General features: G+C 36.5%; 2 protein-coding genes across 5 annotated transcripts in view; one reads left to right on the top strand and one right to left on the bottom strand.

Moving 5' to 3' along the window:
* Window positions 1-13,529, bottom strand: part of HMMR (hyaluronan mediated motility receptor) — a 37,897-nt gene extending 24,368 nt beyond the window's left edge. Inside the window, exons 1-9 of one of the 4 annotated variants that reach the window (XM_061151896.1) lie at window positions 13,395-13,529; window positions 10,259-10,357; window positions 9,690-9,772; window positions 7,281-7,328; window positions 3,823-4,011; window positions 2,681-2,767; window positions 2,496-2,596; window positions 418-492; window positions 109-287 (exon numbers count right to left, since the gene is read on the bottom strand). In XM_061151896.1, the coding sequence (XP_061007879.1) occupies window positions 109-287; window positions 418-492; window positions 2,496-2,596; window positions 2,681-2,767; window positions 3,823-4,011; window positions 7,281-7,328; window positions 9,690-9,772; window positions 10,259-10,357; window positions 13,395-13,440 (907 nt within the window). In that variant the 5' untranslated portion in view covers window positions 13,441-13,529. The remainder of the gene's footprint in view (window positions 1-108; window positions 288-417; window positions 493-2,495; window positions 2,597-2,680; window positions 2,768-3,822; window positions 4,012-7,280; window positions 7,329-9,689; window positions 9,773-10,258; window positions 10,358-13,394) is intronic. The other 3 variants (XM_061151898.1, XM_061151897.1, XM_061151899.1) reach the window with 3 other exon arrangements.
* A 233-nt stretch (window positions 13,530-13,762) lies between these two features.
* Window positions 13,763-22,119, top strand: NUDCD2 (NudC domain containing 2). Its single transcript, XM_061151895.1, has 4 exons — window positions 13,763-14,251; window positions 16,143-16,191; window positions 16,410-16,561; window positions 19,318-22,119. Exons 1-4 carry the CDS (start codon window positions 13,844-13,846, stop codon window positions 19,399-19,401), a joined length of 693 nt encoding a protein of 230 aa, XP_061007878.1. The 5' UTR covers window positions 13,763-13,843; the 3' UTR covers window positions 19,402-22,119.
* Window positions 22,120-24,810: the final 2,691 nt, after the last annotated feature.

Raw genomic sequence — 24,810 nt, 5'->3', positions numbered from 1 at the left:
TCATTGTTGTTTATGTAATTATTTAAAAAGTTGCTATATCAGTACTTTTAAAGTTGCTATATCAGTAGTACTTATCTAAAGAAAATAGTACTAAAAACAGTAGAATACCTTTTTCTTCTTCAAGCACCTGGCATTTAGCATTCAAGTCTTCCACTTGTTTGGACAATATAGCACTATTTTCCTCAAGAGACTGCTTAAGGCTTAAAACTTCATGATTCTTCTCTTTCAGATTTTCTTCTAACTGGGCAATATCTAGCTTGTATTTTTCCACTTGATCTGATGCACAACTGCATTAAAACAAATTATGTTGAAGAGCACATCTATTTAAGTAGAGGAAACATTAAATGAAAAGAGATGAAAATTACGTATTCATCACACTTCAATAAAACAAAGTCCAAAAACTATTCTTCATATTACCTTATTTCTTCAATGTATTCTAAGAGTTTTTCTGTTTCAGATTTTTCATCAATCTTTTCTTTCTCTATTGAAACACTAAAAAAAAAAATTAAAAGCATACATTAATATACACAATAATCATACTTACTCTGTACCAGAGTAAGCATCTCTGGTACAGAGTAAGCATCTCTGGTACAGAGTACAGCTTACTCTGTACCAGAATAATGCTTACTCTGTACCAGATACTGTTCTCTCAGGTAGGCTGACTCTAGGTTCTAAACTCCTAACCACTAATTTATGTGACCTCTCACGTTGACAATTTATGCAAGTAGGAGGTTCAAGTTTTTTTTTTTTTTAAGTGATAAAGCTTTCCAAACATATTCTGACAAAAGAATTATGATAATGATAGTTTGTATATAGTTATAGATCTGTAACACTCTGAGTGTATTAGATATCACTTTTCCTGTAGCTTTCTTAGAATTCCCACCCACCACACACACAAAATAGAATTTTGTGTGCTTTAAAGCCTTTCTTCCAGGCTGCCTTTTATTCAGTTACTTATTGAGAAAGGGGCAAGGGACTTTAGTAGATATCTTATGAAAGGATGCATATGAATGGTCAATAAGCACATAAAAAGATGTTTGACATTAATAGCAACAAATTAAAAACATAGATGATATACTACTTTACATCCACTAGAGAGGCTGAAATCAAACAGGCTGACAACATCAGGTATCAGTGTGTATATGACTGTTAAGTCGATTTAGTCGTGTCTGACTCTGCAACCCTATACAGCCCACCAGGCTCCTCTGTCCATGGGATTCTCCAGGCAAGAATACTGGAGTGGGTTGCTGTGCCTGCCTCCAGGACAAATATCGGTGAGGATATGGAATGAATAGAACCATCATGCATTATGAAGTGGGAGTGTAAAATTGTATAAACACTTTGAGCTTTTTTTTTTTTTCACTTTGAGCTTTTAAAAAAGCATTACATGGGGACTTCCCTGGTGATCCAGTGGCTAAGACTCCATGCTCCCAATAAAGAAGGCCCAAGTTCAATCCCTGGCCCAGGTTAGATCCCACAGGCCACAACTAAAGACCCTGCATGCTGCAACCAAGACATGGCACAGCCAAATAAATAAATAAACAAACAACAAAACAAACAATGTAAAAAACATTATATGTACACAACACTATGACCCTGAAATTCCACTCCTAGATATTTACTCAGAGAAACAAAAACCTATGTCTACAAAAAGGCATATATAGTAGTTTTATTGACAATAGTCAAAAATTGGAAACCCAAGTATTGATCAATAGGAGAGTAATAAACAAATGGAGGTATATTCGTATAGTGGAACACTACTCAGAAATGAAAGAAACATATAATACATACAACAATATGGATGAATCTCGACTCTGCACTTTCAACACAAAGCTCATGGGTTTGAGACCTGGTCAGGTAACTAAGAGCCTGCAAGACGCGCAGCATGTCCAGGAAAAAAAAAAAGCCACATATACACATGTATGCATGCATGTGATGATAAATGTCCCCAAAAAGTCAAATTATGATGCTGGAAGTCAGGAAGTGGTTGTAGGGGTGAGGCGGGGGGGGGGGGACTGTAGGGAGGAACAGGGAGCAGGAAGGAGCACGAGGGGACTTTCTGAGGGAATGACAGTGTTCTCTCTCTTGTTTGGGTGGTTACATAGGAGCACACAATTGTCAAGTCACTAAAATGAATACTTACGATCTGTGCATGTTATTGTATGCAAATTACAGTTGAGTAACTAAAAGAAATCTAGGATTGTAAATTAATCATAGCTTCCTGTATTAATGCTTCTCAGTTTCGGTCTCATTAAACCGCCGTAAGATTCTGTGCCTTTCCTCAACACTGATACAGAAGGTGTACAAACATAATACATTCATATTTCTTTTCAGCATAAAATGTTAGGGAACGATTAGGGTTCAGCTGTTACTTAGGAAGAGAAATAGGGCAAGTGGAGGCAGGCAATGAGATGAGTATGGAGTAATAACTAGCCAAGAAAGCCAAATACAAAACTGGTTACACAATGTAACCTCTTTTTCTTTTAGTCACTCACAGTTTCCCTTCAAGTTGTACTATTTTCTCCTGAGACTCCACAAGGTTCTTCTGGGTGAGCTGCGGCTTCACCTCCATGCCTTCTTGTTTAGCCACCATGCTCTACACAACAGAAATATCTGTTTTAGGAAACCAGAACTTGTTCAGATCCCCAGTTCCAGCAAACTTACCTAAGGTATTACTCACCCTCATCTTGGTTTCTCTTTTGTTTCTCAGTTTCATCAACTCAAGGCTTAGAATTCTCAAATTCTTCTGGTTATTATCTTCAGAAAACTGAGTATAGCAAACACATAAAAAATTGAGAACTATTTTCTACTACAGTTGTGTAAAAATCACTTAAGTATTGATTATTCTATCTATTATAGGGACTACTATTTGCTTACAACATACTTTGGTAGAGAAAAGTATCTTTAACCCACAGCGGGATTACGGGCTTTATGCTATTTCTATTCTTGTCCCTCCTTTTCCTTCATGTGACTTTCTGGTCTACTTTTGAAATCAGCTTCAGTGATAATTTATCTGTATATGCTGGGAAACCTACTGTGTGGCCCTAAAACAAGATTTTTGCAGAGCTTTGCCTGTAAAAATTGATTAATTCAAGTGTTTGCTTAACAAAATGCATTTGCATTGTCTTGTCTACTTTGAAATATGCAGGCTATAGGGTCCATCACAGGCCTAATAAATGATAATCTCCCTAAGTGAGGCTCAGGAATCTGCTGTCTTGCCCATGCTTAATTCTTATGCATCCCTACTTCCTTTGTAAGCAAAAGCCCAGCACATTACAGGCCCTGAATAATTGATTCTTATTAAGCTGAACGGTGATTTACAGCTTCCTTCCACTTCTATAAAAAGCAGGATGACCATGCTAAGTCCTTTAAGATCTATTAGTTTATTAATATTGATAAACACAATTTATCTACTGAGCACATTTAGTCCACACATTTATTCATTTTCTACTGCATTCCCAAAGAGATTTAAGACAGAGGCCTGCTAACATGCTATTATTTATTGCAGAGAAAGATCTTTAAAGATACTTCTAGATGTAAACTCTGCAACGTTATTAGTGGTCTTATTAGTTGGGAGTGACTTTGAAGGAGGGTGAGAAAATATCAGATGTTAAAAAGTAAATGATTGTTTATATCCTCTTATGTGCCAGGCACCATAATAAACAAGATGCAATAATAATTCCTATTGGGAGTGGCTTAATATTTAAAGTACATTTATTGAAGTTAAATGACTAAACTAGGCCTAAAATTCCCAAACAGCTCTATGAGGAAAAAAACATAATTGTTTTTTATTCAATTGTAAAGATTATGAGGTTCAAATACCTTAGATTTTAGGAGCTCATTAGTCCTGGTTAATTCAAGAAGCTGTTTTTCCAGTGAAGCGTTACTTGCAGACAGAGATGTTTTTTCCCTGACGGCAGCGTTTAGCTTTGCTTCCATCTTCTCCAACTCAGCTTCCAGATCCTGGATCCTCCTGTCCTGAGCCCCACGCTCCTGCACAAGAATGCGGATCTGACGGGAACAAGGAGATGAAATGAATACCTCATGTATTCCTGCCAATACGGTACTAGAAGCTGTACTGTGCTGTGCTTGGTCACTCAGCTGTGCACAACTCTTTGTGATCCCAGGGACAATAGCCCGCCAGGCTCCTCTGTCCATGGGGATTCTCCACGCAAGGATACTAGAGGGAGTCTCTATGCTCTCCTCCAGTACTAGGTGCTCATGATAATCAAAACATGAAAATTCTAGAAAAACCTCTGATTGTGATATGATGTTCTTCAATAGTCTTAGCTGTTTGAGCAATCATATTTACTTTATGACACATCTTGAAAATCTGTAAGCATTTTAAGAACAGAAAATTCAAATTGCCATAATCTTCTAGGTGTAATTGTACTGTTTATTTACTTTTAAGGCATTGCTACCTATAAAAGTTCTTCTTTTCTCTAGTTCTAATTATAGAAATTCAAATTACAGCTTAAAATGCTAAGTACCTTTATTTCTGGGAAAACAGAACAGGGCTTCTGGGTAGGGTGTCGTAGGCATTAGCAAGCCATCATACCTGATGACTAATGGGTAAAAACCAAAACCAAAATAAAAAACACATATTTGTCAATAGGAAATGTGGAAGCCAGAAGATAATGAAATGTTTAAAATGTATGGGAAAATCTGCCAATATAAAATTCTATTCCCAATGAAAACAGCCTTTAAATATGAAGGTGATATACAGACATTTTTCAGAGGGAAAAAACAAAAAAGAGCTGAGAATACTTGTCAACAGTAGAACTGCACAACAAGAAATATTAAAGGAAATTCTTCAGGCTGAAGGAAATGATCTCAGATGTTTATAAAATATGCACTTAAATATAAGGACTGATAGACTGACAATAAAGGGAATAGAAAAGGTTTACCATGTAAATATTAGATAAATGAAAGCTGGCATGGCTATGTTAATATTATACAAAGCAGACTTCAGGCAAACATTATTACTAGTAACAAAGAAATTTTATGGTCAAAAGATGATTTCAAGAGAAGACATAATCTTAAATTTTTCACGCACAACAAAGTAATATTGTAACAAATATACAAAGTCAAAACTGACAGAATCAAAAAGAGATTAATCCACAGAGCTGCAAGTCTAAAAATACCTTTCTCATAACTAATCAACACCCAAAAATATCAGTACAAATAATAACTTTGAAGAAAACTATTAAATGATTTGAACTAATTGATGTATATAGACCACTACAACCAACAAGGGCATTTACATTCTTTTCTAGTGCACATAAAACATTTACTACAATATACTTCATGGCTTCCCTGATAGCTCAGTTGGTAAAGAGTTCGCCTGCCATTGCAGGAGACCCCAGTTTGATTCCTGAGTCAGGAAGATCCGATGGAGAAGGGATAGGCTACCCACTCCAGTATTCCTGGGTTTCCCTTGTGGCTCAGCTGGTAAAGAATCTGCCCGCAATGCGGGAGACCTAGGTTTGATCCCTGGGTTGGGAAAATCCCCTGGAGAAGGGAAAGGCTACCCACTCCAGTATTCTGGCCTAGAGAATTCCATGGATACAGTCCATGGGGTCACAAAGAGTCAGACACTTTCACTTCACTTCAAAATAGACTTTATGCTTGGTATAAAAGTGTCAAGAAATCACAGCTATATTAAGTCACATGAAAAGCATTCTCTACTCCTACTGGCTTTGTGTTCAAACTTATCTCAGCATTCTAAGCCAACAATACTTAACTAAAACTGTATCAAGCACCACTTACATATACGGCTGTGAACTAGATGCCAGGAACTGAGATTTAAGATTCCCAACTGTAAGATTCTTTATTCTTACATTATTGGTTTATAATCAATGTTCATAGCATAGTACTACAAAGCAGAAAAAAGAACATTTAAGACTATCTACATCACACTTTTTTCAGTTAAAGAAGTATAAAGGGATCGGGATGGGGAATACATGTAACTCCATGGCTGATTCATGTCAATGTATGACATAACCCACTGAAATGTTGTGAAGTAATTAGCCTCCAACTAATAAAAAAAAAATTAAATTAAATTTAAAAATAAAAAAAAAAGTATAAAGAAGGGTTTGTAAACTCAAATGCCTACATGACCAAGTAGACAATATAAGAGAGCCAGGTGAGGACTGACAGCAAATGCGATGTCTAAAGAAGGCAACCCAGGTAGATGCAACCTATTACTTTCAGAATGGATAAGCAACAATGTCCTATTGTATAGCACAAGGAACTGTATCATCTCCTGGGATAAACCACAATGGAAAAGAATATTAAAAAAAAAAATGTAAAAAAAAGAATGTTTATATGTGTAAAACTGAGTCACTTTGCCGTACTGCAGAGATTTGTACAACATTGCTTAAGCCAATTATATGTCATTTAAAAAATATAATTAAAAAAAAAAAAAAGAAGAAGAAGGCAACCCTGCACAAGCCGAGTAGATTGCTGCCCTGCAGGGGAACACAGAAATTGTCCTGTCAGATCTTCTTATTCTGCAACAGTAGTCAGAAATCTGAGTTTATTTTCCATGAAATTTTACTTTTAAATTGAATATTGATATTCAATTCAAATTAGTCAAACAAACAACAAATACTTGGGGGGGGGGGAGTTAAAAAAAAGTAAGCAGGTTTTTTAGGTTAGTTTTGCTCAAAAAAGATTTCCTCTATGGTGGAAATGCACTGTTCAGTGTGGTAGCCACTCTCCACAAGTGCCTACTGAGCAGGTAAAGTGCGACTACTGGAACTGAATTCTTAATTTTATTTAAATAGTCACATGTGGTGAATGGCTACCATATTGGGCAGTACACATGCAGTTGGTCATTTTATCCTTGAGGAAGGATATACCTTAGTGCAGAGATGCATTAAGTTAGCACAACTCCACTGCAATTCAACTAACCTTCTAGGATTTCATGCTCACCAAGCAATTCTCTAGGTAGTTATTGTTTTAACACAGAGATTAGCATGTAGGAATAGTGTATGCTATGAGGAAAGGTAAATATTTGATCCACATACAAACTAAAATATTGAGTTTTACTTATCAGTTTTTCATGACATAGATGATCTTATATCCCTCCCTTAGTATGCTAACTGTATACTACATTGACAATCAAGGTCTACAATGTGGTATCCAAGCCAAGGGTTGGTTACCCTATGGGTACCAGTCTGGATGGTACATGTGTTTCACTATCTGACTCCTCAAACAGCAACAGAATCCTTGTCTCCTGACTCTATGTTTTTCAGTAACTTAAAAGTATTGCTCACCTCTTTTTCCAACATCTTCAAATCTTTATCATTCTTCTGAGATTCCTTCTATTTAAAAATCAAAGAACAGTGACAATCAACTTTAAGTGCCACAAATATCATAGCCAATTTTGATCTTTAGTTATCAGGAAGGATTAGGCATTCCAAAAGATTAATTTCTATTTTAAACATTTCATTAAGTCTAGTAAATATTTTGTAGGTGATTTATCTAGCCAATGAAGGAAAAGTTTCTTCAAATCTTAAAATATTTCAGGTGTGAATGTTTTTAGCCTAACAGATTAGACTTTTGCTAACAAGTTCAGTGAAAATAACAGATCTTCTTTTCTAATGTTAAATAATACATTTTGAGTATTTAATTATACTGTCTCAGAAGAAAAAAAGACTCTTAAAAAGAGATATCAACTTAAATCTAGATCCCAAATACAAAAAATAGTACAAATGCAAAGACATGAAGAAAAACTGAAATAGTACAAACTGATTCTACTCATCGCCTTTATCCTCAGTAAGATGTGTTTTTTTACATTTTATTTTTATACACACCAGTTTTTGTGAGATAATGGCCAAAAACAGAATATCTATCTTATCCATCTACAGATGGAAGAAAAGTCATAAACATCTTGAACAAAATGTATTTTATATATTTCTAATGTGGCAGATGGCCTGTCACATGTTTAATTTTCCACCTGATGGCATTTTCTAGGAAGATCAAGAAAACAAAGGCCTATTATATAGGAGTTTTACACAAACTTGTATGTAATTTAGTTTTGGTTTGTGAATTCTATAATTAATTTAAAATTTCAGAACTGTTTCTCCAGGAAATTCAAGTCAAGAAATTTACATTAATTTCCAAGAAAAGGATCTTTATATCAGTACTGCTCATAAAGATATAATGCAAGCCGTGCATATATTTTCAAATTTTCTGATAGCCATATTTAAAAAGTAAAAATTTTAATAATACATTTCACTTTACCCAAAATATCAAAAGTATATATTTCAACATGTCATTAGTATAAAATTATTAGCAAGATATTTTATATTTTTGGTACTAAGTCTTCAAAATTTGCTGTATATTTTATACTTATATTATTGTTTACGGGCTAAGTAGTGTCCTTAAGTAGTCTTTTGTGATTCCATGAACTGTAGCCCGCCAGGCTCCTCTGTCCATGGGATTTCTCAGGAAAGAATACTGGAGTGGGTTGCATTCCCTTCTCCAGGGGATCTTCCCGATCCAGGCATCAAATCCGTGTCTCCTGCATTGGCAGGTGGATTCTTTACCACTGAGCCACTAGGAAAGCCCATTTTAAACTTATAGTACATCTCAATTCAACTGCTAAATTTTCAATAGAAATATCTAACTATATTTATTTATTTTAAAAATACTTACTTTATTTGGCTGTGCCAACTCTTAGTCGTGGCATGCAGGGTCTTTAGTGGTGGCTAATTTTATTATTATTCAATTTTAATTAATTGTGTCATTAGAAACTGATACTTGATTCTGTTGATATTTCTAATATCTAACTATATTTAGACTTCACAAAACACAGAGATGAAAAAGTAGATTCACATATCCAAGTTATTCCAAAAACACTTAAGAATTACAACAAGTGAACGGAGTATCAGTTTTTAATGACACATTAATTAAAATTAAATAATGCTAAAAATCCAATTTTTCAAGTGCTGAGTAGCTACATGTGGCTTATCACTTTCATACTGGACAACCACAGGTTTTTTTTTTGTTTGTTTGTTTTTTTAAATAGAATAAGAGATTTAGGTAACTGTTGAATGAATGAACAAGAATAAGCTTAACTCAGAGCTTTGATTTTCTAACCAAAGAGCTTGGGAACTCTTTCCCAACTCTGAATCTTTTTCACATTAAAATACCAAGTTGTACAACTCCTTAAGAAAGTACAACTTGCTTTATGAACTAACAGAAACAGTAATAGTACACTCCTGCACAAGTCCTAACATAAAGATATTAAGGATTAATCTCCTGCCACTCCGTGACAGTTTCTGAGTGGCAAACCCCTTGTACACATTAGAATGGTTTTTTCTTTTCCTTCATCAATATTTACCCTTCCCTTACTTTGTAAAGTCAAATGATGATAAAAAATCAAAGCATTACATAATTTTTAAGGGCTCACTGGTATTATAAAGCTTATCTATCTATAGAAATGACTGAGAAGTGGAGACCACTTTGTAATTCTGAACTAAGGATACATTTAAACACAATATATTTGGTAATGACATAGGCTGATAGGTAAAACTTACTAGAGTTCCAATGATAATGTTTTACTTATTTACAGACTTTTTGATTACCTTAATTTATAAACTGAACTCATTCTAGTCAAATATAATACCTTTCAGAAATGATACAGTTGATAAACCAGGTAGAATATAAGGGCACCTCACCTTTAATGCTGAAGTCTTGACTTTTCTTGCTGAAACAGGCAAGGTAGTATCTTTGTCAACGTTAAGATTTTGCTGTGATTCTGCTGTAAAATGAATTGTACAGATTACGTTTGGTGCTTACACGTTTGAAGCACAGACAAAATACCCATTCCCAAATTCCTTATAGCAACTATTAGTGAAGCAATATAAAATTATTCTTTTCTTGATTGTACATTTTCAAGTAATTAGTTGCACAAATGCCACATTTCTTTACATATTTTAACACTTTCTTGATTTTCCTAATATTCCCTCTAATATTCTCCAAGATAGGATTAATGTAATCACCAAAAGGAAAACTACATGTCTACGTGAATGTCTTACTTAACTTTTCTGGTTATATGACAGTGTAATGATGAAAGTGTTATTCAGAAGTTGACCCTTTTGTAAATCTATCAATTAAAAAAACTTAAATATAGTTGTAGCTTCACAATTTTAGAAATGTTATAACATCTTTAAATTTAAATAATGTTATCCTTAACTTCAAAATTTACAAGATCATATAAACATTATTCTATTTTGGGATCCATTACCTTTTTGCTTTTTAAATCTTTGTGACTTCTGAAAGGATACTGGTCCTTTCAATACTTCTGAAGTTTTAACATCATAAGCACCTGGGGATGGTGCACATCCTAGAAGAAAAATAAAACATTAAAATCTCATTTGATGTGACTTAGATGTTAACATGTTTTACAAACATCATATGATATCATTTATATGTGGAATCTAAAAATTAATACAAATGAATCCATATGCAAAGCAGAAACAGATTCACAGACATAAAAAAAAAACAAAAGGGTAGGAGGGAGACGGATAAATTATAAGTATGGGACTAATACATACAAACCACTAGACATAAAACAGATAAATAACAAGGATTTACTAAACAGCACAGGGAATTATATTCACTATCTTATAATAACCTATAATAGAAAATAATCCAGAAAAAAAAGAATTGAGTCACTTTTCTGTACATGTAAAACTAACACAATATTGTAAATCAACTATACTTCAATTTAAAAAAGTAATTTTTAAAAAAGTAACAGAAATGTAAAAATACCATTAATAAATTTCTTCTTTTCTGATTAAAAAAATGACATAAACTTAACATATTCACAAAACAGAAACAGATTTCAAAAACAAACATGTACCAAAGGGGAAACGTGGAAAGGAGCGATAAATTAGAAGTTTGGGATTAACATACACATACTACTACATGTAAAACAGATACCCAACAAAGACCTACTATATAGCACAGGAAACTCTACTCAATATTCTGTAATAATCTATGTAGGAAAAGAATCTGAAAACCTATGAATGTATGTATAATTGAATCTCTATGCTGTACACCAGAGACTAACACAACATTGTAAATCAATTATACTCTAATACATTTTTTAAAAAATGCTTTGTTTTAAATGTAAAATTAGCACATCTGATATTATAAAGTAGGCCTGTCTGTGAAGAACAGTATCGTAATCTTCCCAAATGATCTTTATTTCAGCTGGGTCAAGGGAACACAGACAACTTAGCAAAACAACAAAGATAATCTTGGGATGGGCATGTCCAGTCTTGAAATGAACATGTCAGAACAAGCAACACAGCTATTAGTAAGAACTGAATTAAGAAATAAAATACTTGGAATCAAATCTACTCAAAGAGAGTCACTGAGATTTCAGAAATGATGCTACTAAAAATGTCTAGCCCTGAAGATTTAGCTTGGAATAAAGATTTAGTGATGATCCATCTGTGTCTAATATCAATACATCAGAAAATCTATAAAGCCATGTTACCCAAGGTACAAACTACACGAGACTGTATTTCTATGTTCCAGCAATTTATGCTGTATAACCTCATGTAACTAGAGTCTCAAATCAAAGGAATTTCCATGTACTTATGCAAAGCTGACTTGAGATCTGGCTCAATTACTTTAGATCTCAGTCTGGATGTCACCTCTTACATTTTCTCCAAATGCCCACATCAAGCTAGAACTCTCCATTCCATAGCAGCTTGCATGTACTATTCCTATCGCAGAACTTCCCGCAGTTTTGTAATGGCCTATACTAATGTACTTATCCATCTCCCACCTTAGACAAAACTGCTTGAAGTTAGGGAGAGTCTCAATCACGTCCCTACCCTCAGTATTTAGGTCAGGGTAGAGTTTGGTAGTGTGGCAGAAAAAACAGAAAGTCACTGGGGATGTAGGACTGGGAAAAGAGTTTCGTATAATAATCAGCTAGATTAGGGTTCAAATCCAGATTTGTCTGCCAATCAATAGACAATAGTATGGGCCAGGTACTTTATAGTCAAAGGGAGAAGATGATGGATAGGAACATCATACTCTCTCCTTTTCCAGTCTAACTTTAAGACCCTTGGAAAGCTATTTCTATTTGAGACTGTTCTTCATTCATGAAACAGGGATAAAAAAATAGTATCTACCTCACACTTTGGTTGTTTGGATTACTGCAGTAACATAAGAAATCACTACAGTGCCTCATACACACACTAAGCATCAAATAAATGGTCACTTATAATTAATAAAGCTGTAAGCCTGAAGTTTTATGTAATGGTCAAAACCAGTTCAATCTATTACAAAATAAACAAATCTCCCAAAAGGACACAATGACAGAACTTAGAGTAGTTCTTTGAATGTCTGAGAAATTATATGGTCCTTAAGTCTTTAGTTAGAAAATAAGCTTGTGTTGATCCAATTCTTCACTGGCCTTCCTTTGTGAGCAGAGTGATGCTCATTTCAGTTTGTATGTTAGCTGACAGAAATTAAGATGTAATGAAAGACTTAAAAAGTATACATTATAATGGATAAATCACAAGCTGTGATGTTAAGCCCTGTCACTTGCAGGCTGCTCAGTAGTTAGAACCCCCCTTAGTTTCCTCATCTGTAAAATGAAAACAATTCTTCTTGCCTCACCTGGCTGTTGGAAAGAATAAACCAGACCCAGTAGGGAAGACCTTAGCACAGTCCCTGAATACAGTTAGCATCCCTAACTGCTCAGGAACACAGGATGGATTCATACAGGCCTGGTTTCAGGCCCCTGTTCTGCCAGTTCGGTTGTATAACAGTGAGCAAATATAAGTCTCCATTCTTTTATGGATAAAATAATGAATATTACGGATTTGGGGGAATTGCTCCCTTTACTTCATCTATAGTGTTTTCAGTAAGTGCTACTGCCATAATTTTATACCTATAAACTGCCTTTACCAATCTTTCTTCTTTTACGCCTGAATGGGACATTCAAAAGAAATTCACAAGTCCACACCAAAAGCAACAGTAAAATATATGTATGTGTATATACACACACATACATACAAGTGAAGACTACGGACTTGATCAACAGCTACCAATGCTTCCTAATTCCTATCCCCTTACCTTGGCTTTAGCTTCTCCACAGCACTAATTGTATATTGGCTGCATTCTCCAACTAAATTAAACTCCACGGAGCTGAGACTTTGCTTCGCTCACTGTTATATGCTCAACCTGAATAGTGCTTGGCTAGGAGTAAAAGCTTAGCATGTGTTTCAGGAAAATGGATCAATTTAATGAGCCCCATCCCAGCCGTAAAAATCGCCTCCTATTTGATGAAGGGAACCCAAGAAGGACAAGGGGCGTGAGAGCATATCTTGTCCCCCAGCACTTTTCCCCGTACGCACCAGAAGGGTCATTGAATCGTTTCAGGGGCGCCTTAGGGAAGGACATGCTGACGACCAGCTCCACAAAACCGAAGGTCTCTACTGGTCTGCGGCTACTATCCTGCGAGTTGTTTAGGCCTGTTGGCTTCAAATTCAAATCGCCCCGCTTAACCCCCGCCCATCGACGTCAGCCAATCGGAACGCCAAAGGCCAAAGCGCATGCTCCTCGGCTCTCGCTGCGTTCAATTACGTGACCTGTTTAGGCCACCATCCAATAGGAGGCTACTACTGTCCGCTCTTTCCTCACTGGCCCAATCAGTACCGGCGTTACTCAATTGTAACTACGCACTAGCCGCGTTTGCGCAAGCGCAGTTCGCACTAGAGAGTTTTCCGTCGCTTTTGACGTCATATTGGTGGCAGTGTAGTGAATTCTAACTTCTCTGGGTCCACCCTCTTCCATCGTTCCTTGGATGCGAACTTTTCTGGATTTCAGTTCCTTAAACCTGGGTCCTGCCAGCGTCCTCAATGGCCAACTGAAAGGGAAACGCGCAGATAAGCGGAGACCGCAGGTTACATTTCTGCGCATGTGCAGTGACCCGAGCGGAGACAGCCGGGGTGTGGCCGGAGGCGGGGATTCCGGGCGTGAACTCGGCTTGCTCGGTGCCACCGCGGCCGGGAGGCGACTGGATATGTCAGCCCCGTTTGAGGAGCGCAGTGGGGTGGTTCCGTGCGGAACGCCGTGGGGCCAGTGGTACCAGACCTTGGAGGAGGTGTTCATTGAAGTTCAGGTGCCGCCAGGCACTCGCGCCCAGGATATCCAGTGCGGCCTGCAGAGCCGGCATGTGGCGCTGGCCGTGGGTGGCCGCGAGATCCTCAAGGTAGCGGCTAGGTCGGGGCTTGTGCTCAGTTTCTTCCCGGCCTCCCCAAATTTCCGAGCCCTCAAGTTCATGGTTTCCGTGGAAAGATTGCTGGAAGGCTGTTCGGCCTCTCTGGCTGGCCGAAGGATGAATAAGATGGCCCTGATTTTGGTCTGGTCGGAGCCTCTGACCTCAGGGCCGTTCGTTGTTTGAGGTTGGAATGAGTAGCCCGTTTACCTTGCTTTGTTTGCAAGCCAAATGAAACTCCTCTGCGGGTCTTCACTGAGAACTGCCTAACTAGATCGTTGAAGGAAAACAAATATTTTTATCCGTACCTCCAGGCACTGATCTTGGTGCTGGGAGGACCGCGGTGAACGAGCCAGATTCTGTACCCTTACTCAGGGAGGCATAATTAAATCAATAAATATATAGGAGGTTATAGGAAATGAAAAACGAAAATAAAGATGTTGGGTTGAGGATTCGGAGGTGATGTCCATTGATTTATTTTCTCATCTAAAATTGGAAAAATTCTGTAAGTTTGTGGTGTTTAAGCCGGTGGTCAAGAAGTTGTGAAGAAAGTAATGGATATCCCTTTTATTCTCATCAGTACCCTTTGGGTCTGGGACCCCTTTCTTCCTTGTTAAAATTTATAGTTAAATTCAATTAACTTGAAGTTAGATTTCTTTCTCAGATTAGAAGCCCAAGATATTTGATGGCAGTGTTGTGTGATGGTGAAAGGAGACTGCTTAGGAGTATACCTGGCTTTGCCGTTTTCCCAGTTTTGTAACCTTGGGCAAGAGATTATTCATTGTCTAAGCCTTCATCCCCAAAGTGGGATAATTATAGTACCTTTCTCGTAGGATTGTTTTAAACGTAGCATGGTATCTATGAATGAAGAGCTTGGAGTAGGTAATAAGGAATATGTAATAAGCTTGCACTACATGTTGCTGTTATTATCTTAATATGAAAGTGTTTTGAGTGTCTCAGAAAAGGAAGATTTATGTGAAAGACACTGATTTATGTCAGCTTGGCTCTTGGTGACCTTTCTGAATAGTTGTGCTATTCATAACTTACTGAATGGTGATTTCAAATTACATTTCAAATTTACTTTAGTAATTGCAGTAACCTAGGGAATTTGGCAATAACTCTGTCTCTAGGATTTTAGATACATCTATACAAGTAGTATTCACTCCCCAATCTCCCCCTTGTTGACATATGAAAAGACTGTTTTCTTTTTTTAATGTGACATGTTAATTTCATTTCCTAAAGCTAAAATTTGGTAAGTAGCAACAAATCAAATTGGATTTGAGCAGGTGCAGTCCCTTTTAAACTTACATTTTACTTAGTTCTTTCTTAAAACAAGAGTTTCTGAAAAATCAGTTACAACTCATCTGACATCACACGTATATACGGATGTGTGTGCTTTAACTTTTGTTTTTCTTTTAATGCTAAACTGCCTTACAAAGAGATTGAACCAGTTTTTTTTTTTTTTAAGTTTATATTAAGATATCATTTTTCCTTAATATCTGCAGGAGAGCTCTTTTTGTAGTTTATTATAATTGGTAAAGTTACCACACTTCAGATGTTAACATCACATTTGACCAATCAGTAGTATTTCTTTATCTTCTAAAAATTAAAGAACCCTGATCTTTTTGTAGAGCACTCTGTGTTCTTTACTGTAGTATATAGTCCATAGCGTAAACTAGGTTCTGTTTCACTAGCTAGGCAGGAACTTAGGGTTGGCCACCTATCAATGTGTTGAAATGGTAGAAAATTTGTTGTGCCTACTCTAAACAAATTAAGTAATTATATGTAGATTAGATAGGAAATAAGGGAAGTCTTAAATCATGAAAACTTTATGAAAATTAATGGAATTTCTTTATTTTTAGTAACTCATATGTTTATTTTTCAGGGCAAACTCTTTGACTCTACAATAGCCGATGAAGGGACATGGACTCTGGGTAAGGGTAATCTATTACATTTCTTAGAATCTCTTTAAAAGTTAATTTTGTCTTGGAAATTAGTATGTTTCCCCCTGCTGTAGATTTGCAACTTTGTAAGCTATAGTAGAAGGAATGTATTGAAAACAATTGTATGTCAACATTTCCTAATTAGGTTTCTGAAAATATAAATTAATGATGAACTTTGATTTCTTTGTGATTTTTGTTTTTTTGTTTAGAGGATAGAAAAATGGTCCGTATTGTTCTTACAAAGACAAAGAGAGATGCAGCAAACTGTTGGACTTCTCTTCTAGAATCTGATTATGCAGCTGACCCTTGGGTGCAAGACCAAATGCAGAGAAAACTTACATTAGAGAGATTCCAGAAAGAAGTAAGTCAGATCGATTGATGAATATGTGTAGTTAAACATCTTAAACTCATGGAATGATTATTACTTGAAATCAAAACTCAAACGTCATTTTAAAAAATTGCTAACATTTTTCAAACAAATCTTTTCAGTTTAATGGTTAGAAAACTGACTGGCCTTTCTATATAGGGATTTAACCTTCACCATCCCACCCCTGCTGCCCCAGAGGAATTTATCTGCATCACTGTGATATCTAAGTTTAAATTTATTTAGTTTGCATCAGTAGTTCATGAATAAACTGATAAAAATTCTCTCAGTACACATATCGTGTAAAAAAGTGAAAGGCCCTTTAGTATCTCCCATTCTGTATCTCTGTCTCATTCTCATCTCAATACATTGAATTTATAGTTTTGTTTTTTTAACATAAGTGGAGGATCACACAGTATGTATCGTCATGTTGCTTTTTCATTTAATAATGTCTTAGGTCTCTTTCCCTACTAGTACATGTGGATAAAATTTGTTCCTTTTAATTGCTTTAGAGTGTTTCCTAGCTTGAGTGTATTGTTTTTACTTAGCCATTCCTCTTTGATGAGATTTAGATTTCTGTGTCTATTTCAAACAAAGTTTGTGCTTTCATCTCTGAAAATACTCAGATTTTCCTTTAAGATAGCTATCTAGAAGAATTATTGCATCAAAGCACTGTTAAAGTTTTGATAGATAATTTCTATATAAATGATGATGATTCCCAAATGTATGTCTCTAGCCTAGACTTTTTACAGAATGTCGGAACTGCGTATCCAGCTGTTTACGTAACATCTTGGCTGTTTAATAGACACATCCAACTCAGTATATCCAAGTGAACCCCCTAATTTCCCTCCCACATTTGTTGCACCTCTGGCCTTCTCATCTCACCTGATGGAAACTGGTTGTTCAGATGGAAGAAATGGGAAATCATCCTCCATTCCTCTCTTTCTGTCACACCCTGCTTGTCCGGAAACCTTACTGTCACGGCCTTCTAGATATGTTTAGAATTTGAGTCCTCATCACCACCATTCTACTACCACTCTCACCTGGACCACCACTAAAGTCTTGCTTAGGTTAGTCTAACGACCTTCCCCCGATCCTGTTTTTTTTTAGCTTGAACTGGGTCTTCATTGCTGCACACGAGCTTTCTTTAGTTTCAGAAAGCAGGGGCTACTCTCTAGTTGCGTTGCTCTAGCTTCTCATTGTGGTGGCTTCTCTTGTTGCAGAGCTCAGGCTCTAGATGCACGGGCTTCAGTTGTTGCAGCACAGGACCTCATTAGTTGTGACTCGCAGGCCCTAGAGTGTGTAGGCTTCAGTAGTTGTGGCCCATGGGCTCAGTAGCTGCGGTTTCCTGGCTCTAGAACATGGCATCAACTGCTCCTTGGCATGTGGAATCTTCCTGGACCAGGGATTGAACTTGTGAACCCTGCTTTGGCAGGCAGATTTTTATCCATTGTACCACCAGGCAAGTGCTCCTTAATGACCTTTTAATTGTTCTTTTTACTTCTACCCTTACCAAGCTGCAGTCTTCTGGAAATAACAACTAGAGCAGTCCTTTTAAAATGCAAATCAGACAGTATTACTTCTCAGAACTCTTTCACTCAAGTGAAAAACAAAGTCCTTTGCAAGGCCCAGACTGATCTGGACCTCCATGACGTCTCTGATCTCCTGTCTTACTGCTGCCCCCTCATTCATTCTGCTCTAGCCATGCTGGCATTTTTGCCTTTTATCAAACATGCCTGACCATTCCTTTTCTGTCCTTTTGACTGCAGTGCTCTTCTTCCAAAGTTTACCTGATTTCTTCACTGTTTTCCAGTAATTTCTCAATGAAGCATACTTTGATGATCCTATTTAAATATTCTTATTTCCTGATTTTCCTTACTTTACCCTACGTCTTTTTTCTTTTCTATAACACTTACCGACTTGCAATACACTGCATCATGGGGCTGACAAACTATAGCCAGCAGTCAAATCCAGCCCACTGCCTGCTTTTGAAGGAATGTTTTACCCGAACACAGCTGTGCTCATTTGTTTGTGTAGTGTCTTTTATATAGCAGCAGAATTAAATCTTGGCCATGACCAAGACTATATGGCCGTCTATGCTTAAAGTATTGACATTTACTACTTGGCTCTTTACAAAAAAGTGTGCTGGCCCCTGCACCAGGTAGCTTAGGGTTTATTATTTGTCCTCCTGTTACAATGTCCACCAGAACGGAGATCTTTGTCTATTTCGTTCACTCTTAAATTCTGCATGCCTTTCATGGTGTCTTCTAAACAGTAGCAACTTAATATATGTTTGTTGAATAAATGAAATGCCTCTAAAATGACTGAAGCCAGAGGTAGTACTTACTCTTTAAGACTGTTATGAGAATTGAATATTTTAATGTATATATATACACACCTCTTAGAACCCTGCTTGGCCTATAGTAAGCTCTCAAAAAATGCTAATTATTAAAATCTGTTTACACACTGATGGTAAAGAATGTTTGCCCATACACTTGTGAACATTATAACATGCATACTAATCTTCTAAATATTTGTAAATATGAAAATTGAAAAAATATCTCATAGTTTTAGGTTCCATTTTGGCGATTACAGTGAGATTTGATATCTTTTCATGTTTATTGACCATTTGTTAATATATTTCCTTTTTTGTCAGTTGCCAGTTTATATCTTTTTACCATTTTCTTTTTGGCTTATTTATATTTTTCCTTTTAATTTAATCTGAATTTTCTTTTTTTTTTCATGTCTTTTAGAATCCTGGTTTTGACTTCAGTGGAGCAGAAATCTCAGGAAACTACACTAAAGGTGGACCAGATTTCTCGAATCTTGAGAAATAACTGTGATCTTCTTGCTGCATTTTGTGGATCCTAGCAGATATTGCCAACTTAATAACAGGAACAGATTATGTGGTGGAAGAAAAATGTGGATGCCTAGTTAACAAATTGCAAAATACAGTTAAATATGGTTCTAAAAATTGCATTCAAATATGATTTACATAGGAAACATCTTAAATACTGTGGGAACTATTCTATTGATACATGGTAACTTTTCTTTTGGACTTGTTTTTGCTCAGCATGACATTTTATATGCTGCACTTTACTAATTTCATATTTAGCCTGTATTTTTAATACAAAAAGTTTTAGGGTATAGATCATGTAAAATGACAGGGTGCCTTCAGGGAAAATTAAGTTTTTCTTTCAATAACTGTGATGCAGGAATAATGTTCAATAAATTCTTCTAAATAGGAATCATGTAACCCTTTGTCTAAGTGTACCAGTTCACACAAGAAAATTGTATTACTGAAAAAAATTTTCAGAAAGGAAAAAATACTTCATGAATATATTCTGAGTAAGTTAATTTTAAGAGTTACTGAAAATTTCTGAATTAGTATATTATTCTTTAAGAGATGCCTTTATGTCAAGAAATTGAAAAGTCACTAAAAACATATCAATAAGAATAGACTAATGCAAAAGAGAAACACTGAAGCAAATTTGGTTATTGGTGAATCCTTTGTTAGTGATAAGAAACACAGTCAATGAGTATAACTCAGTGACATCATTTTGATCTTCATTGATCCAGGCATATAGGTAAGAATTGTCTTGAAATTTTCTTTCATCCTTTTTGTATCCTTCTAATTTTAAGTATTTTGAATAGTCTCAAATGTATAGAGAAGTTACAAGTAAAGCACACAGAATTGTTTTCTTCCTGATTCCTCAGGTTTGTGTGTAAGTTGATAACATGATGCCCCATCACCTCTGAGTACTTTAGTGTGTATTTCCTTCAAAGGACACGCTCCTACATAGCTTCAAATACAACCATTAAAATCAGGAAGTTAGCACTGACACATTATGACCACCTAATTCTGGACGTTTATTCTATTCAAGTTTGCTTATTGTCGCAGTAATGTTCTTTGTAGCAAAAGGATCCAGTCAGAATCACGCCTTGCTTTTATTTTTTTGGTTGTACTGCACCACTTGTGGGATCTTAGTTCCCTGACTAGGGATTGAACCCAGGCTTCCAGTAGTGAAAGTAATGAATCCTAACCACTGGACTGCCAGGGAATTCCCGATTCCCCGCCTTTTGCTATCATGGGTCTTTAGTATGCTTTAGACTGTAAAAAGTCTTCATACTAACCTTGACTTTTATAGCCATGACACTTTCGAAGATCACAGGCTAGTTTTGTACAACATCTATTATGGTGTGTTTTGTCTGATATTTCTACACGATGAGAATCAGGTTATGAATCTTTGACAGACTGTTGCAGAAGTGATACTGTGTTCTTACTGCATCCTATCACAAGTTACTGGTTACAGTTTGCCCTTTTTCTGATAGTGTTTACTGTTGGCCTGCCATATTGGTGGTTTTCAAATTCTCAGATTCAATCAACCAAGGATAGAAAAAGAAAAAAGAAGTGCAGAAGCTTCCAAATAGCAAAACTTGAATTTGCCTTGCAACAGGAAACTAGTTACATAGCATTTATGTTGTGTTTACAACTATTTACATTGTATTTTATTAGGTATTATAACTCTAGAGGTGATTTACAGTATCGGGGAGGATGTGGGTAGATTATATGCAGGTTATATGCAAACATTATGTCATATTATTGAGCATCTGTGGATTTTGATGTCTGAGGGGATTGCTGGCACTAATAACTGTGGAAGCTGAGGGACAGCTGTACTTAGATCATGGATGAAGTGGTTTCTGTCCATCTTCTCACTACAAAGCCATTCTTTCATGCTTATGACTAAATGTTGTGTGATGTAGTTTCCAAGTACTACCTTGTTTTTCGTCAAGCTTTCAATTTATGTCATATAATACACACTCATTATTTCCACTTTGTTCATTGGGCAAAAATCTATTATTTGCCTTACTTTGACCCTCAAGATTTTTCTAGATTTGGCCAGTGGAAATTCCTTGTAGATGGCTGTTATGTCCTTTTGACATGTTCCCATTATTATTTGAGCAATTTCTGGTTCTCTGGCATAAGATATTCCAGGCTGCTTGTGCTTTCCCTACCCTTGGCCAAGAATCAGCCATTTTTCCGAGGAGTCCTGGTTCTCTAGTGAAGAATGGTGTTTAGAAACCAGGATCTGTCAGTGAGAAGTTGCTGTTTGTGTGTGTATTATGCATATGTTTACATATATACATTTATGTCTACATATATGTTGAAATCCATGAGTTCACACTTAGTTTGATTTCTGATTCCATGGGGTTCCTTTTGCTCTCTCCCATTGTATAGTGAGATACCTGATTCTTGTTACCCTTAATGTATTTGGTCCCCCATTCTCGGTCATCTTCCCGTGTGAATGCCTTTCTCAGTCGCTCAGTCTCCCCCACCCTGTGCTCAGCAGAGGTACCCGTCTCACCTGCTTGCTTTCTGATGCCCACCTTGTCCACTGCAGCCCAGGCACACCCCTTGACAAGATACCTGCGGTGTTCATTCTGCCCAATAACTTAAAGGATGAATGGGGAAGAGACTTGTTTCTTTTAATTGGTTTATCTTTTTGACATTAAAACTTTTTTTTTATATTTTGAATAAACATAACTAAAATTAACTTGTTTGTAGTTTTGTGAATTTTAACTTACATAGATGTATGTGTGAACACCTCCAAAATGAGGAAACTGAACAGTTCAATCACTACAAAATCTCTTTCATGTTCTGTTTATAGTCACACCCTACTCCTAGCCTCAAACCCTGGCTGCTGCTGCTAAGTCGTGCATCAGTTGTATCCGACTCTGTGTGACCCCATAGACGGCAGCCCACCAGGCTCCCCCATCCCTGGGATTCTCCAGGCAAGAACACTGGAGTGGGTTGCCATTTCCTTCTGCAATGCATGAAAGTGAAAAGTGAAAGTGAAGTCACTCAGTCGTGTACGACTCTTCGCAAGCCCATGGACTGTAGCGTACCAGGCTCCTCCATCCATGGGATTTTCCAGGCAGGAGTACTGGAGTGGGTTGCCATGTCCTCCATCTGATGCTGGAGTCCACTGATTTTAGTCTCTGCCTCTATATTTTTCAAGAATTTCATTGAAATAGAATAATAGGTAATCCTTTTTAAAAGATAGCTTTGAGAGATAATTCACATCCCATATACTTTATTCATATAAAGTATATAATTTCTCAGTGGTTTTTAGTATAGTCATATATTCAACTATCACCACAGTCAACTTTGATTTTCATCACCTCAAAAAAACCAAACCCATACTTTTTTCTCTCATAATTTTATTTTGGCTGTGCTGAGTCTTACATTGTGGTGCTTAGTTGCCCTGTGGCATGTGAGATCTTCGTTCCCTGCCTGGGATTGAACCCAGGTCTACCAGGGAAATCCCTGAAACCTGTATTTTCTTAACTATCACCCTCCACACATACCCAACCCTCTCAAGCAATCACTAGTTATTTTTCACCTCCGATTTCTCTGTTAACGGATACTTCATATACATGGAGTCATAATGTGGTCTTTTGTTTCTGGTTTCTTTAACCTACATAAGGTTTTAGAAGTTCACCCATGTTCTAGAATGCCAGAGCTTCATTCTTTTTGTCTGGCTGGATGATATTCCATTGTATGATTACCACATATTTATCCATTTGTCAGTTGATGGACATCTGGCTACTATGAATAGTTATGCTGTAAAAATTCAACTACAAATTTTTATGTACAACTATATTTCCTTACAGAGGAGTGTAATCTCAAGTTTTTAAAAAACTTTACATCTAATCATTTGAGGAGGATTGTTTGTTTTCCAATCATGCTTGCTGCTGCTGCTACATCGCTTCAGTCCTGTCTGACTCTGTGTGACCCCATAGACGGCAGCCCACCAGGCTCCCCCATCCCTGGGATTCTCCAGCAAGAACACTGGAGTGGGTTGCCATTTCCTTCTCCAATGCATGAAAGTGAAAAGTGAAAGTGAAGTTGCTCTCAGCGACCCCATGGACTGCAGCCTACCAGGCTCCTCTGTCCATGGGATTTTCCAGGCAAGAGTACTGGAGTGGGGTGCCATTGCCTTCTCCGCAATCATGCTTGATTGTTTTCCAAAGCTACACCATTTTACATTCCCACCAGCAGTATGAATTTCAGTTTTTCCACATCTTTGCTAATACTTGTTATGTGATTTTTTGATCTTGGCCATCCTAGTGAATGTGGAGTGGTATCACACTGTGGTTTTCATTTGCATTTCTCTGATGGCTAATTATGTTGAACATCTTATCTTGTACTTATTGACCATTTGTGTATCTTCCTTGAAAAAAAAAGTTTATTCAGATCCTTTGCCCATTTTTAATGGGTTATCTGCCTCTTTAATATTGAAGTGTAAGAGTTCTTATATATATTCTGGAGACAAGTCCTTTATCATACATGATTTGCATGTATTTTCTTTTTGTATGATTTTCACTTTCTCAACAGTGCCTTTTGAAGCCTGAATGCTCTGTTTTGATGTAGTCTAATTCATCATGCTTCTGGTGTCATGTCTAAGAATTTTGAAATCCCAGGTTATGAGGATTTTCTTCTAAAAGTTTTATATTTTTATCTTTTACATTGAGATCTGTGACCTTTTTTTTTTTTTTTGGAGAAGCTGTGAAATATAGGTGGTTTCATTTTTTAGCATATAGATGTCCAGTTGTTTCAAAATCATTTGTCAAAAAGGTGTTCATTAAATTGTTTTTGCACTTTTCACAAAAATCAATTGCTATTTATATGGGTCTGTTTTTGGTCTCTGTTCTATTCCATGGATCTATGTCTTTCCCTTCACCAATACAACACTGCCTTGACAATGGTAGCTTTAAATTAAGTCTTAAAACTGGGTAGCACGATTCCTTCAACTTTTTCAGAATTGGTTTGGCTGTGTTGTTTCTTTGCTTTTTCATGTAAAGTTTAGAATCAGTGAGTCTGTCTACAATAAAAAGTCCTGAAATTTCCACTGGGATAGCATGTCTTCTGATCCATGAACATGAGGCATCTCTTCATTTAGCCCCTCTGATTTAGATCATCAACATTTTATGGTTTTCCGCTTATGGAACCTTTACATCTTATATTTATTCCCAAGTGTTCATTTTCTGGAGATGTTGTAAGTTATTTCTTTTTGAAACTTTTTGATCCTGTGACTTTGATAGTTGTCTCCCTGGAAATTTTTGCATAAACCACAAATAGGAAAGTTTTTGTCTGCTCTAGTTTGTAGGTCTTTTGTTTCCTTTTCTTGCTTCATTGCACTTGCTAGAAAAAAAGAGGTGGTGGAAATGGCCATCCTGTCTTG

Source organism: Dama dama, chromosome 9 (genome assembly GCF_033118175.1).
Source record: "Dama dama isolate Ldn47 chromosome 9, ASM3311817v1, whole genome shotgun sequence".
Taxonomy (NCBI): domain Eukaryota; kingdom Metazoa; phylum Chordata; class Mammalia; order Artiodactyla; family Cervidae; genus Dama; species Dama dama.
The sequence above is the reverse complement of the archived record's forward strand: the minus strand, read 5'-3'. Positions and strand labels throughout refer to the sequence as shown.

Coding starts and splice junctions, on each gene's coding strand:
- NUDCD2 (XM_061151895.1), top strand. CDS start 13,844: ATGCGAACTTTTCTGGATTTCAGTTCCTTAAACCTGGGTCCTGCCAGC. Junction 14,252..16,142: donor GTGGCCGCGAGATCCTCAAG/GTAGCGGCTAGG, acceptor TTTATTTTTCAG/GGCAAACTCTTTGACTCTAC. Junction 16,192..16,409: donor TGAAGGGACATGGACTCTGG/GTAAGGGTAATC, acceptor TTTTTTGTTTAG/AGGATAGAAAAATGGTCCGT.